The sequence below is a fragment of the Amphiura filiformis genome, chromosome 2 (genome assembly GCF_039555335.1).
Source record: "Amphiura filiformis chromosome 2, Afil_fr2py, whole genome shotgun sequence".
NCBI classification, from domain to species: Eukaryota; Metazoa; Echinodermata; class Ophiuroidea; order Amphilepidida; family Amphiuridae; genus Amphiura; species Amphiura filiformis.
This window is the reverse complement of record NC_092629.1, coordinates 47,622,891-47,635,190: the sequence shown is the minus strand read 5'-3', so window position 1 is coordinate 47,635,190 and position 12,300 is coordinate 47,622,891. Positions and strand designations below refer to the sequence as shown.

Here is a 12,300-nt window from a genome sequence, read left to right as displayed (position 1 = left end):
CACACAAGTAAATGAGAGCATGATAGTGTCCGCTTCATTTACTTACGTCATCAGCCAGCTGACTTGAAAATTAAAGAACACGTACGAGCCCGAACTTTACCCACAAAATGTCTCTTTTTTCAGGAGAAATACACATAAAAATTGCAACGAGTGTCAACTTGTAATGTAATAATTATTCTCTTCGAATGGAGATAAACTTGTTTTTGCAATAGATCTGCCCTTTAAAACACATTTTTGAAACTGAATATCAGTAGAAATATAACCCCTGCGTCTGTCAGTACTATGCAAAACAGCAATTTATTTTAGATATGGTAAATATTTACCAAATTCATTAACGATTTGAGCCTCCAATAAGAAACCGTTTGATTGTTCTTCTTGATCTGATGTGAATACAATCCACACATCTGACGAGTTTATTGTGATTGAATTTGGATATCCATTTCGGTTGTCAATATTCATAATGTTATGATCGGCATTATCATCTACCCCTGTCCCAATGCGTAGTTCATCTACTGGAGCCAGGTCGATTTCCAAAAATATTAGTAAAATGAAATGGGTAATTTGGTTTGATATTTTCCATGAGCAGTCCAAATTGTTTGGATATGGCGCAGGAAAAAGAGGTGATGATAAATTCAGATGAAATCCGTCGTATAATTCAATATTTTCAACATCTGGACAAAAATCTAGTGGATAAAAGAAACAAACAAGTTTCAGAACCTCACATGTTCAAAATTACAATCACTACTGTCTGCTGGGTGAAAATAAATAGCATAGTTACAAGGGTAATTGTTTTTGAACAATTTATTTGCAATGTTTCAGGTTTATAAACTAGCCATTACAAATGTAAATTCCGCGACCTAGGCGAGTGCCAAAATGAGAGCGCGAGAATGCAGATTGGAGCAGCGGGGTGTACACACGCACTTTAAAGGAAATTACAGTCAAAATACAGGAAAAGTACGTGCATGTTGTGGGTGACAAATCATTTCAAAGTAACGGTACTATAAAAGGGAACCCCTCAAAAAAAGGAAAAGGAGAAGAAAAGAAACGAACCTCAACAATTACTATGATTTAAAATTATTCATTCTGGCGTTGTGACTGTCTTTTATATTTTTGGGTCGAGTTCCAAAACCACTTACCGCATATTTCATCTGAATTAGGTATGCATTGTCGCCATCCATCACAAACAAGAGTGAAATCAAAACACCCAGGACCACACAGGAATGACTCTCCACAGGATGTTTCAAAATCTGTGAGAGAGAAACTTGAATATTTAACATTAGTTTCAAGTACACCGTACAATAGCTTATACAGTTGAACAGTGGCGTAGTGTCGTAGGGGCACGGGGGCACATCTAATATGCTTATTTGCTTTTTTTTGGGGGGTGGCTTTTCCGAGCTATATATATATAACAGCCCATCAAAATGAGTACCAAGACAATTTACTTCGGTGCGCGTAGTGAAGTCAACTGTGCAGAGCGACAATTTGGGCAAGGACACAAACAAGCGCGTCTTTCGTTTTAGACATGAACGTGTTGAGGTGCGTCTATTTCTCCGCACATGGTAACTCCGGTCATCCCGTCAAAATCACCATAGATCTACCGCCGTGGATAGGGATGGGCACTCAGAAGACTAGGTGATTAGTCTATGCATAACAGCTCTCACAACTGCATCGCAGTTCCGGTGTACGTGTACGCCTGTTATGCCGAGGGTTATGCTATGTCGAAGGTTCACTATGTCGAAGGCTCGCTATGTCGAACTGGTATTCTTATACCAGAGGATTTGCTATGTCGAATATGAAATAGGGTTCTCTATGTCATTTTTTGACATAGTGTACTTTCGACGTAGTGAACAATATATGCGACATATCGAACCATCTACATATCTGGCTGTGTAACCGCAGTTCCAAGTCAGATACCTCCAGTCCAGTGTCCTGCGTGAGCACATCTACATAATGTCAAGGGATGGGCTACCAGGGTTTCTTGCTCCAATCGCGGGTCTCTACTTGATCATCTTGGCGACAGGTCCGCTCTTATTCGTGAAGCAATATCCAGCAAAAGTAGTAAAGAGTAATTATACTTGACCTGTTGACTGCGCAGATAATTCAGTGCTACACTAATATGGGCGTACTCTCATCTGATTGGCTACAAGATCTGTGCTCTGATTGGTCCAAAATAATCCGAAGTTCGATGGTAAGTTGACAAGATAAATGACGAATTCTGCGACGACTTCGTACTTACCGCTCTAAAGCTCTTCAATAACTCGTCATTGGCTTGTAATTTAATTATGACAACATGGCGAATTATACTATTGTCATTGCTCTTATTAGCCAGAGTAAACCCGTCCTTTGTCATGATTGGCTGTTTCCAGGGTTGCCTGACTCTAGTATACATTCCGCATTCATTGACTTGTTGTGTCCAATTTGTGGCACATTTGTTGCTTGGTCATATACAGGGTGTCCCAGAAAAAATTACCGGGCGAATACATTTGGACGTAAGTCGATAATTAGACATCAGAATCCAAAATTTAAAAATCAGCGTGTAGCCCATCTTATTTTGCATCTTATACGTCAATTTTATTGGATTCGGTTGACTGACTACGAGGAAATGAGCGATTACATAACGCATGCGTCATTTCACTTCATTCCAAGTTTGAAAGAAAGATCATTCAACACAATGCGCACTAGTGGTTAACTCTCAATGCGCTTCATATTTTGCTCGGTGAAATCCTTTTCGTTCTTTTTAAACAATCTGTTTCTTGCAAAACATTTAATTAGGTTTTGTTCAAATTTGAAATCCTGCACGATATTGAAAATGAAAGCTTTGTATGTACGTAAGATGATGCTTGGTACTTGTAAATATCTTTTTTCGTTAATGTTGATATAAATGTTGCATTATAAATTATTGCACAAAGAATCCCAGCTGGCTTAAAAAAATTCTCACACGGCACATTAATGTTTTTTGGAATTGTAATGCAAATTGTAATGCAAAGTTTAAATCTTTTAAAACTTCAACATTAATGTTACATGGTATCAACAATTACACGTAAAGCTGTAAGTACTTGATCATTGTCATTCTTGGTTCAAATGTTCTTTGGAAAGTTAATATAACATTTTGCACAACCTAAAGAATTAAAGTTGGAAAGCTTCCAATTGCAGAAATCAAGGTTTTCTCGGAAAAACTGTTGAAAGTGACAGTGAAAGCATGAATAACATGACACCGTCGGATTATAAAATAGATAATGTGGACTCAATTTAATGAGATACAGAAAAGGAAGTGGTGAGCGAATATGAAAAACGCGCCTGTTGATCAAACTTGGAATGAACTGCATTGATGCACGCATTATGTAATCGTTAATTTCTTCGCAACCCATCAAGCGAATCAAATAAATTTTTCGTATGTTTTGCACAATAAAATGGGCTATACGCTACATTTTATATTTTTTGATTCTGATGTTTATTTCTCGACTTACGTTCAATTTTATTCACGCGGTAATTTTTTCTGGGACACCCTGTATAGGACTAGGAGGAGAGAAACACAAGATCTTACCATTTACATCGGCTTCGATAACGAATTCAACATGATGCATGTCACTGATCTGTTCATATTTGATCCACATTTCATCCGTGTATAACGTAAACCAATTCAACGGTTTTACTGATGTAGCATCGAAGACTCGACTATGACCGATGAGAGGTGCACCTCCGTATCCAATGAGAAATAATGTATCGGTGACACTGAGAGATATATCGAAGATGCGGATGATGTAGCTCATCACGTAGCTATCAGAAGTAATAATCCAGATGCAATTGTGATATGAATGACCGTTTACTAATTCTTGCAGCTGCACAAAAAATGCTACAGTTTCACCAGAAGAAACGCTAATTTGCTTGAAATCGCCTGTACAAACTTTAAAATATAACAATAAAAGGATGACTAAAGTGCCCTGGTAGCAACGTTTGGACAGTATTATTTGTCGGAGATGAGAGCACATCAGACATATCGAATTGCATTTTGAATGCGAAGAATGTCCTTATATCAAATAGTTTTGGTTTTTTTTAATTTGAGATACAAAACACATTTTATGAAAAATGATTAAAAATTAAAACAGTCTTCGAAGTAAACTTTACAGCTGGGATGAAAAGCAGATGATCAATTGAACATTTTGACCTTTTGTATAGAAGATATGGATTTATACCCCAAAACACCAAAACAATTTAGTAGGGCATTGAATTAGCGAGTTACGCATAATTACATGTATTACAGCGTCCAATAGAATACTGTATTGTAATCTTGGGCTGTCAACAGCCTAAAATACATATTGGACCACGACTAATGGAGTAAGCAGTAGAAATGAGACTGTGGATCACAACATTTTGCAAGACGAACAATTTGAGACCATTTTGGTTAAAATACAATCTTGGGGGTTGACACCATGGAGCGATCATTTATCTTTTTGCTTATAACTCGAGAACCATGATACGTCGCAGCACTCAGAGTCTATGATCGCAGGTAGACTAAATTGTATTTTTTCTGTGTCGTTTTGATCAGACAAGATGAATACTACCAACTGACACAACTGTTCCCTAATGTGAGAATCTTAATTCCTGTCTCTTTCCTCCTCTTTCTTCCTCCCCCTTCCCCTCCCATCTCTCTGTCTATCTCTCAAAATTAAAACAATTTAATAAAAATGGAATAAAATACCATATGCGTCAATATTGGTAGTCTACTTACTTGGAGGGTCAGTGTCATTTATACAGCGCGGTATTTCGCATAAGAAGTGTTTTCTAGGAGGCTCAGACCATTGATCGGGGAAATAAAATCCAGGCCTGCGCAAGTCGCATTCAGCTTGACTAATAATATTCACGTCCACGCAACTGGCTTCATTTTCATTTTCGGTCATGTATGCCCAAACACAAGCTTCCTCGTGAATCAGAGAAGAATTTTCCCAGGCTGCGCATGAAATAAGTAAATAAATAAACAATAAGTAAGTAAATAATTATAAAATATTTATTAATTTATCATTAAAAGTAAATAAGAATGTATTTATGTAATTTATGTAATTTATTTATTTATTTATTTATTATTTTGTTTATCCCATAGTGGTAGATTGGTAGATATGGGTTGGGGAGAGTTATTGCTGTTAACTTACGCCAGTAACCAATTCCTGATTTGGTACTAAAATTCCAGGAAGAACCGTCTTGACATTCTATGAAACCAGTGTTTTCGAAATCAGAACAACCAAGCCAAAAACCAGCCGCAATATTTTGGCTATGCGTGTTTATATTCAACTCATTGTATATTGTAAGAAGCTCCGTACAGTCATTTGCTACAGCCAAGTAGGATTCTGGAGACATAAACGAACAGATATCTAAAGCCCTTTGCCAATACGCTGGCCAATGAAACCGCAGGTAACAAGACGAGTTGGGAGACCGTGGTTCAACTATTAGAAGATTAGAGGATAAAAACAAAATTTATTAAGACAATAATATTATCATTAGAAGAATTTTTTGACTTCAACACTACTTAAAATTTGATCGTTACCGGGAGCGCTTTCACGTCCCAACTGGTCCTCAGCCGATGTTACCTTTGACGTCATCTTTTGGTGTGACGTCATCGAAGGTTGTCACAAGCTTAAAACCATCAGAGTCATAACATCCGGCTCGGACGCAGTTGGTACGAGAAAGCGCTCCCGGTAAGCGATCAAATTTTAAGTAGTGTTGAAGTCAAAAATTCTTCTAATTTAAATTATACCACTACGTATGAATTTACAATTTTATATCAAGACTGAATTCGGCAGTGATTGCCTTCGGCTTGTTAGACAGTTTGAAAAAACATCACTCAAACTCGCTCGGTTCAAGAATCATTTACGATTTAACCTGACGTGCTTTAATAATCGTGTGACACCAAAATATCTTCATCTGCCGACCCCGGAAGTAAAAGGATTTCGTGCGAGAAATATCATCCAAAAAGCACAAAGATCTTTACTCAACGAGCGGATACGGCAAAATAATTTTACTTTGGATATTTTAAAGCAAAAACATCAAGAATTAGAAACCAAATTACGCGGTTTATTACCGGAAACAGCATGGTTGAGAGTCTCGGAGTTCATCGCCCATGCGCAGAAGCGAGAACATGACTTGGTAAAGGATCGCCAAATTCGGAAGTTTGGACGTTTAAAAACAGAGAAAGAGAACGCCGATAATTTGGGTAAAGACGGTTTTACAGCGGATAAGAGGAGTAAAGACAAGTGGGTGGTGAATTTGTCATCTAGGAAGCTTACGCAGCCGGAAGTTAATGTGTTAGAACGCGGTCTTAACTTCGCGGTAAGTCCAGAAAGTTTGCCCATCAATGACATTGTAGTTGCCACTGAAAGTGCATGTAAACAAATTGCAAACGATAAAGCGGCTGAATTACGTGCGCGTGTTGTGAACATTGCAAAAAATGCTAAACCCCCGGTAAGCAATATCAATAAGGCAGAGCGATCGGCGGTTGAATCTTTAAAGAAAGACACAAGCATCCAAATCTTGCCAGCTGATAAGGGAAGAGCAACTGTTGTGATAGACAATTCAGTGTATGAAGAGAAAGCTTTAGCTCTACTGCAAGATGAAAGTGTCTATGAGACTCTGACACAAGACCCCACTCAGAAATTTCAAAGCAGACTTATCAAGTTGCTGAAAGAACTCAAAGAAACAGGTGCGATAACTAGCAAGACATATTGGGACTTATATCCTACCGTAGCTGATGTTCCCAGATTTTATGGTCTCATAAAGATACATAAAGCCGAGGCACCGTTAAGACCCATCGTGTCAAGCATCGGTGCTGTGACCTATAATCTTGCGAGATTTGTTGCGGACATCATATCACCTTTGATAGGAAAAACGGAACATCACATCGTTAATTCTCAGGCCTTTGTTAACCAGATCAAAGACTTAAAAGTAGAGCCTGATGAGTCCATAGTGTCCTTTGACGTGTCGGCATTGTTCACTTCTATCCCGGTGAAAGAAGCTCTCGTCGTCGTTCGCAGTTTGTTGGAAAATGACGAAACCTGGAAAGTAGGGACAGCGGAAGATCTAGAGGTGGACGACATCATCAATCTCTTGAACTTTTGCTTGAGCACGACATATTTTGTGTTCAGAGAGAAATACTACCAACAGAAGGATGGATGCGCAATGGGCAGTCCTTGCAGTCCCCTGGTGGCCAACGCGTATATGGAGTATTTTGAAAAGCGAGCTTTGTCATCCGCTCCTCATCCACCACGCATGTGGGTTCGCTATGTCGACGACACATTCTGCGTTTTAAAAACTTCGCACGTGGATGAATTTACAGATCACATAAATTCGCAAGATAATAACATTAAGTTCACCAGAGAGGAAGAGGAAGACGGGCAACTTCCTTTCCTAGACACTCTGATCGTGCGGGCTAGCAATGACAGTGTGAAGGTCAAGATCTTTAGAAAACCAACTCACACTGACCCGTATTTAAGTTTCGCTTCCCACCACCCACTGGAGCACAAACTAAGTGTGATTAAGACATTGCTTTATAGGAGTGAAATTGTTACGGATCCGGAGGATAGAGCTGAGGAAATTGAACACGTAAAAGGAGCGCTCCGAAACTGCGGTTATCGCGACTGGACCTTTTTCAGAGCCCAGGAGAAGCGTGAAAAATCAGCTTCACAGGACGAACCGGATAGTGAAACTTCCAGGGGGTTCACAATAACTTTACCTTACTTGGAAGGAACTTCGGAGCAGCTTCGCCGAGCATTCAAAACAGCAGGTGTTCCCACAGCCTTTAAACCATACCGCACACTCCGGCAAACACTTGTGTCACCGAAAGATAAAGTAGACAAATTAAAACAGTCAGGGACCGTCTACGAAATCTCCTGTTCAGACTGTGATGCTATGTACATTGGTGAAACAGGCAGAAAGTTGGAAAAACGGCTATCTGAACATAAATCAAAGGCTGCCGGTTCCTAATCTGCTGTACATGAGCATATTTCCAGGAGCAAAAACACCCACCAAATAGACTGGGAAAACGTAAATGTGCTGGAAAAAGAACCCAAAGAATTTTCCAGAAGGGTCCTAGAAGCCATTCACATCAGGAAAAAAGGACCCAACTTGAACAGAGACACTGGACTGGATTTAGATCCAGTTTGGGACAACCTACTCTTACCCAAGACCACCAGGGGGACGAGGACAACACCTTTGACGTCATCTTCTTCTAGTGTGACGTCATCGAAGGTTGTCAACAAGCCATAAACCATCAGAGCCATAACATCCGGCTGAGGACGCAGTTGGTACTGTGAAAGCGCTCCCGGTAAGCGATCAAATTTTAAGTAGTGTTGAAGTCAAAAAATTCTTCTAATTTAAATTATACCACTACGTATGAATTTACAATTTTATAATAATATTATCGTTTTACAGCTCTCAATCATTTCAGTGAAAGAATTTCACCTGAATTTCTCAGCGGTGGTAGAAAAAGTATATGGTGTTATTTTTCTCCATAGTAACTCGGCGTTGTTTACAGCTCCGTAAGCTGGCTCAACCTGACCCTAATGGTGGTGCAGATGGTGAAACTTTAGTTGTATGTAAAGTTGGTAAAAGGCCTTTCGTTCATAAGTGGCACCAGGATTTTTTCGTGAAATTGGGCAAAGTGAAATTTGAGGGCAAAAAATCGGTTATTGAAGACCCATTCAGAGATCCCAGCGCAAGTTTTAAAAAAAATCAAAATTGTTTATAAATTGCTTAAAAAAGAAGGAAACGTCATTTACATTGTCATTTGGTATTTTCAAATGAAAAATTTGGCAATAAACGAAGAAAACAGCAATATTGACGTAGTTGAAGCCCCATTCAAATAATGTCAGTATATAAATTACAGATTCATGTAAATGCCTTATTTTTTGTCTTAAATACATAGCTTTCGGCTGAATCAAAATCTGAAATTTGTCTGGATGAGCAAATCACTGAATGGGCCTTTAACCTATTGTTTTCCCCTAATAGTATTATTTTTGGTGATTACTGTTCTGACCGGGGGCAACCGGGGTCAAAGCATAAGTTTTTGTTGTTGTTGTTCGCCATGATATACCCGTCTCTAAAACGTAGCAAATGCAGTGTAACATACAAATGAGGCTTTTATGTGATGTCGAAGTTCAAACTTATTACAAAAGTCTCTATACAAAGGAGTCTGCATAGATTACCGGATATGTATCCAATGCGGTACATGCTTTATTGTTCGCGCGATTTTCATTCAAATTTAAACCAATTTGTTTGTCGTGTGATTGATTACTCGATGAAGAGCAGACTTGAACTCACGATGGCCAGCTCTCACAAAATGAGCATAAAGTTGGCTCCTTGATTTGGTCTTAAAAAATCAATATTTCCTCCCCCAATGTCTTTTGTATTCTATTGAATTTTGTCTTGATTAATTGACTGTATCTTTTATAGTGCCCTGGCGACTTTATGCTTATTTTGTGGGAGGTGATTGTGAGTTGAGGCTTTCTGGCTCTCAACCCTTGACAATGGAGAATCTCTGGGACACTCTGCAGAAACCAGACACAACCCCAGGGGGATAGCGCCGCATCCTGTTGAGGATAAAGTGGAACAGCATTGCCCAAGAAGAAATAAGACACCTCGTTAGAAGCATGCGACGTTGCATTTAGCTGAATTTATACTCCATCGCTGAGCGACGAGCGATTTGTATTTGACCAATCCGATAACGCGCTTTACCAAACACAACAAAAAGCGCGCTACCACATTGGCTAGAAACCAATCGCTCGTCATGCAGCGATAAAGTATAAATTCAACATTACAGTAGTTGTGAACAGTGATGGTGGACACACTATAAGTATTTGACATGAGAGTAAATAATGAATAGATGAAAACAAGAGTAGCATGAGATTAAAATAAACAGGTTCAATAAAGGTTTTCACTGAGTGAAAAAAATGTTATGAATTTATAGCGTATTTATCGAGTTTGTACGGTGTACCATCTCCGCCAATTTCCTTTTTTTTAATTCCCCTTTTTTTATTTCCCCTTTTTTAATTTCCCTTTTTTTTTTAATTTCCTTTTTTTTTTAATTTCCTTTTTTTAATTTCCTTTTTTTTTTTTTTAATTTCCTTTTTTTTAATTTGCACTTTTTTTTAATTTCCCTTTTTTTTTTAATTTCCCTTTTTTAATTTCCTTTTTTTTATTTCCCTTTTTTTTATTTCCCTTTTTTTAATTTCCCCTTTTTTTAATTTCTCTTTTTTTTTTTTTTTTAATTTTCCTCTTTTTTTAATTCCCCTTTTATTTTCTCACAAAGCAGAATCTTAGCCGAGACACATACTCAGTAGTTGTCCAAGAATTCGCTCGCTTCCCGCTGCGTATGCTGGTCTTTACGCACTGTAGTCTTTACGTGTGACAGACCATGGATATAGTATATGGACAGACCCACTATGTAGAAGTCAGTGGTCAGACCAAGTGTGTGTATTATTTACACCACTGATATAGCCTGTGCCGGAGCCTGTGTGCTAGGGCCGTAGACTTATTTCAAGTCACGGGAAAACCATAAGAATACTAGTATATAAATCGCAGTGGTTTTATCCCGGCCCGGGTGAGGGGGGTGTAATTTTCCCAAGGCGTGCCAAAAAATTGCTTGCTTCCCTTCTCGGCCTGCCAAAAAAAATCTTCGCCCCCCCCCTCCTTTGCACATGCCAAATGTTTTAAAATTGCCATTAAAATTGCCATGTAAAGGGACGGCATATTCGTACTATTTAATAGAGCTATTTTATGACTATTAGGCCTATGTGACTATTTTTGCATTTTTTTCACAAACTAATAACACACTGGTAAGGAACTGCATTGGCTTCCTGTGTTCCAATGAATTGTTGTTTAAGTGGGTACTACTATCGATAAATTTGTGTCTATTTTTGCATTTTTTTTAAAAACTAATAACACAGTGGTAACAAAAGTTATGTATATTATAGGGGCAAGGAATCCAGTTACTACACTGGAATTTCAGAGACCCAAGACAAGCGGTTTGTTATTTACGATCAGAAATAAGGTACCGCTAGGATGTACCTCGTTTCCTATCATATATACTGAACCGCTTGTCTTGAGTCACTGAAATTTCAGTGTAGTAATTGGATTCCTTGCCCCAATAATGTACATAACTTTTGTTACCAGCGTGTAATTATATTTTGAGAAAAATGCAAAAATAGTCACAAATTTACCACATGGGTGTAGTACCCCCTTAACTTATGTTGATTGTATATAAATGTAATAATGATAGGCCTATTGCTCCGTCATATTTATCTGAACTTCTTTCAAATTATGTTCCCACTCGTAGGCCTACTCTTCGATCTGGAAAAATGCAACTTCTTCAAGAAACAAAATAAGAGCACATGAGTCATTTGAAATTGCAGCTCCGCGTCTATGGAATGAATTGCCTATATATTTTAGAACTGCTAAAAATGTAACTATGTTTAAAAAGATGTTAAAAACTCATCTTATGTCGGGGTTTGCTCAGGGAAATTTGAAAATGCCACCAAATAGTGAAAAACTGTATAAAATGTCTAACTTTTGTGTTGATTTGTAAAATAAAACAAAGAAAAGTGATTATTTAGCAGTAATCAACCATTAAACAATCAATTCTAGCATTAATTTTAGGCCTACGATCCAAGATTCTGGCCATAGGCCTAGTGCTTAACAGTGGACACGGAAAATCACGGAATCGTCCAATTTGCAACACGGATTTTAGATTTTGTAATACCATGAACACGGAGAAATCGTGGCTTTAGCTATAGGCCGAATAAAGACTTATACAGTGGAAGGGTCTAAATATGTAATATATTATTAACAATTATTATTCTAATCTAATTCAAATTAGGCCTTCTTTAATATAAGCCTCGTGATCACTCTATTGGATTCGGATTGTTTTACTAGGTTTGAATTAAATTTTTGTCTTCACTATAGGCCAAGATATAAAAAAATAGAAAGCTATGCGAGCGCTATCCATGTTGGACAGCTGTGTTCAAATATAAAGTACGGACGAAGCCTTGACTAAGGCTAATGCTCCCCGCGGTATACTAACATGAATCCACTAGCTGCAACATTATACGCACATCAAAAAAAATATCGGGGAAATTAAAGAAAAAGGGGAAATTAAAAAAAGGGGAAATTAAAAAGGGGAAATTATTTCGCAAAAAAATGCATATTCATCAAAAAATTAAACTTTGTCCGATCGGGCCCAAATTTGGTGGGTGGCATTCTTGATACAAGGGGATTACATGCGCGAAATAAAATCGAGGTCAACCAAGGTCAAAGGTC

The 12,300-nt window shown here is 38.1% G+C and overlaps 1 protein-coding gene across 1 annotated transcript; it reads left to right on the top strand.

The window, feature by feature from the left end:
- The first annotated feature begins 5,757 nt into the window (after positions 1-5,757).
- Positions 5,758-7,971, top strand: LOC140141082 (uncharacterized). The gene has a single exon (XM_072162861.1). It carries the CDS (start codon positions 5,758-5,760, stop codon positions 7,969-7,971), a length of 2,214 nt encoding a protein of 737 aa, XP_072018962.1.
- The last annotated feature ends 4,329 nt before the right edge of the window (positions 7,972-12,300 follow it).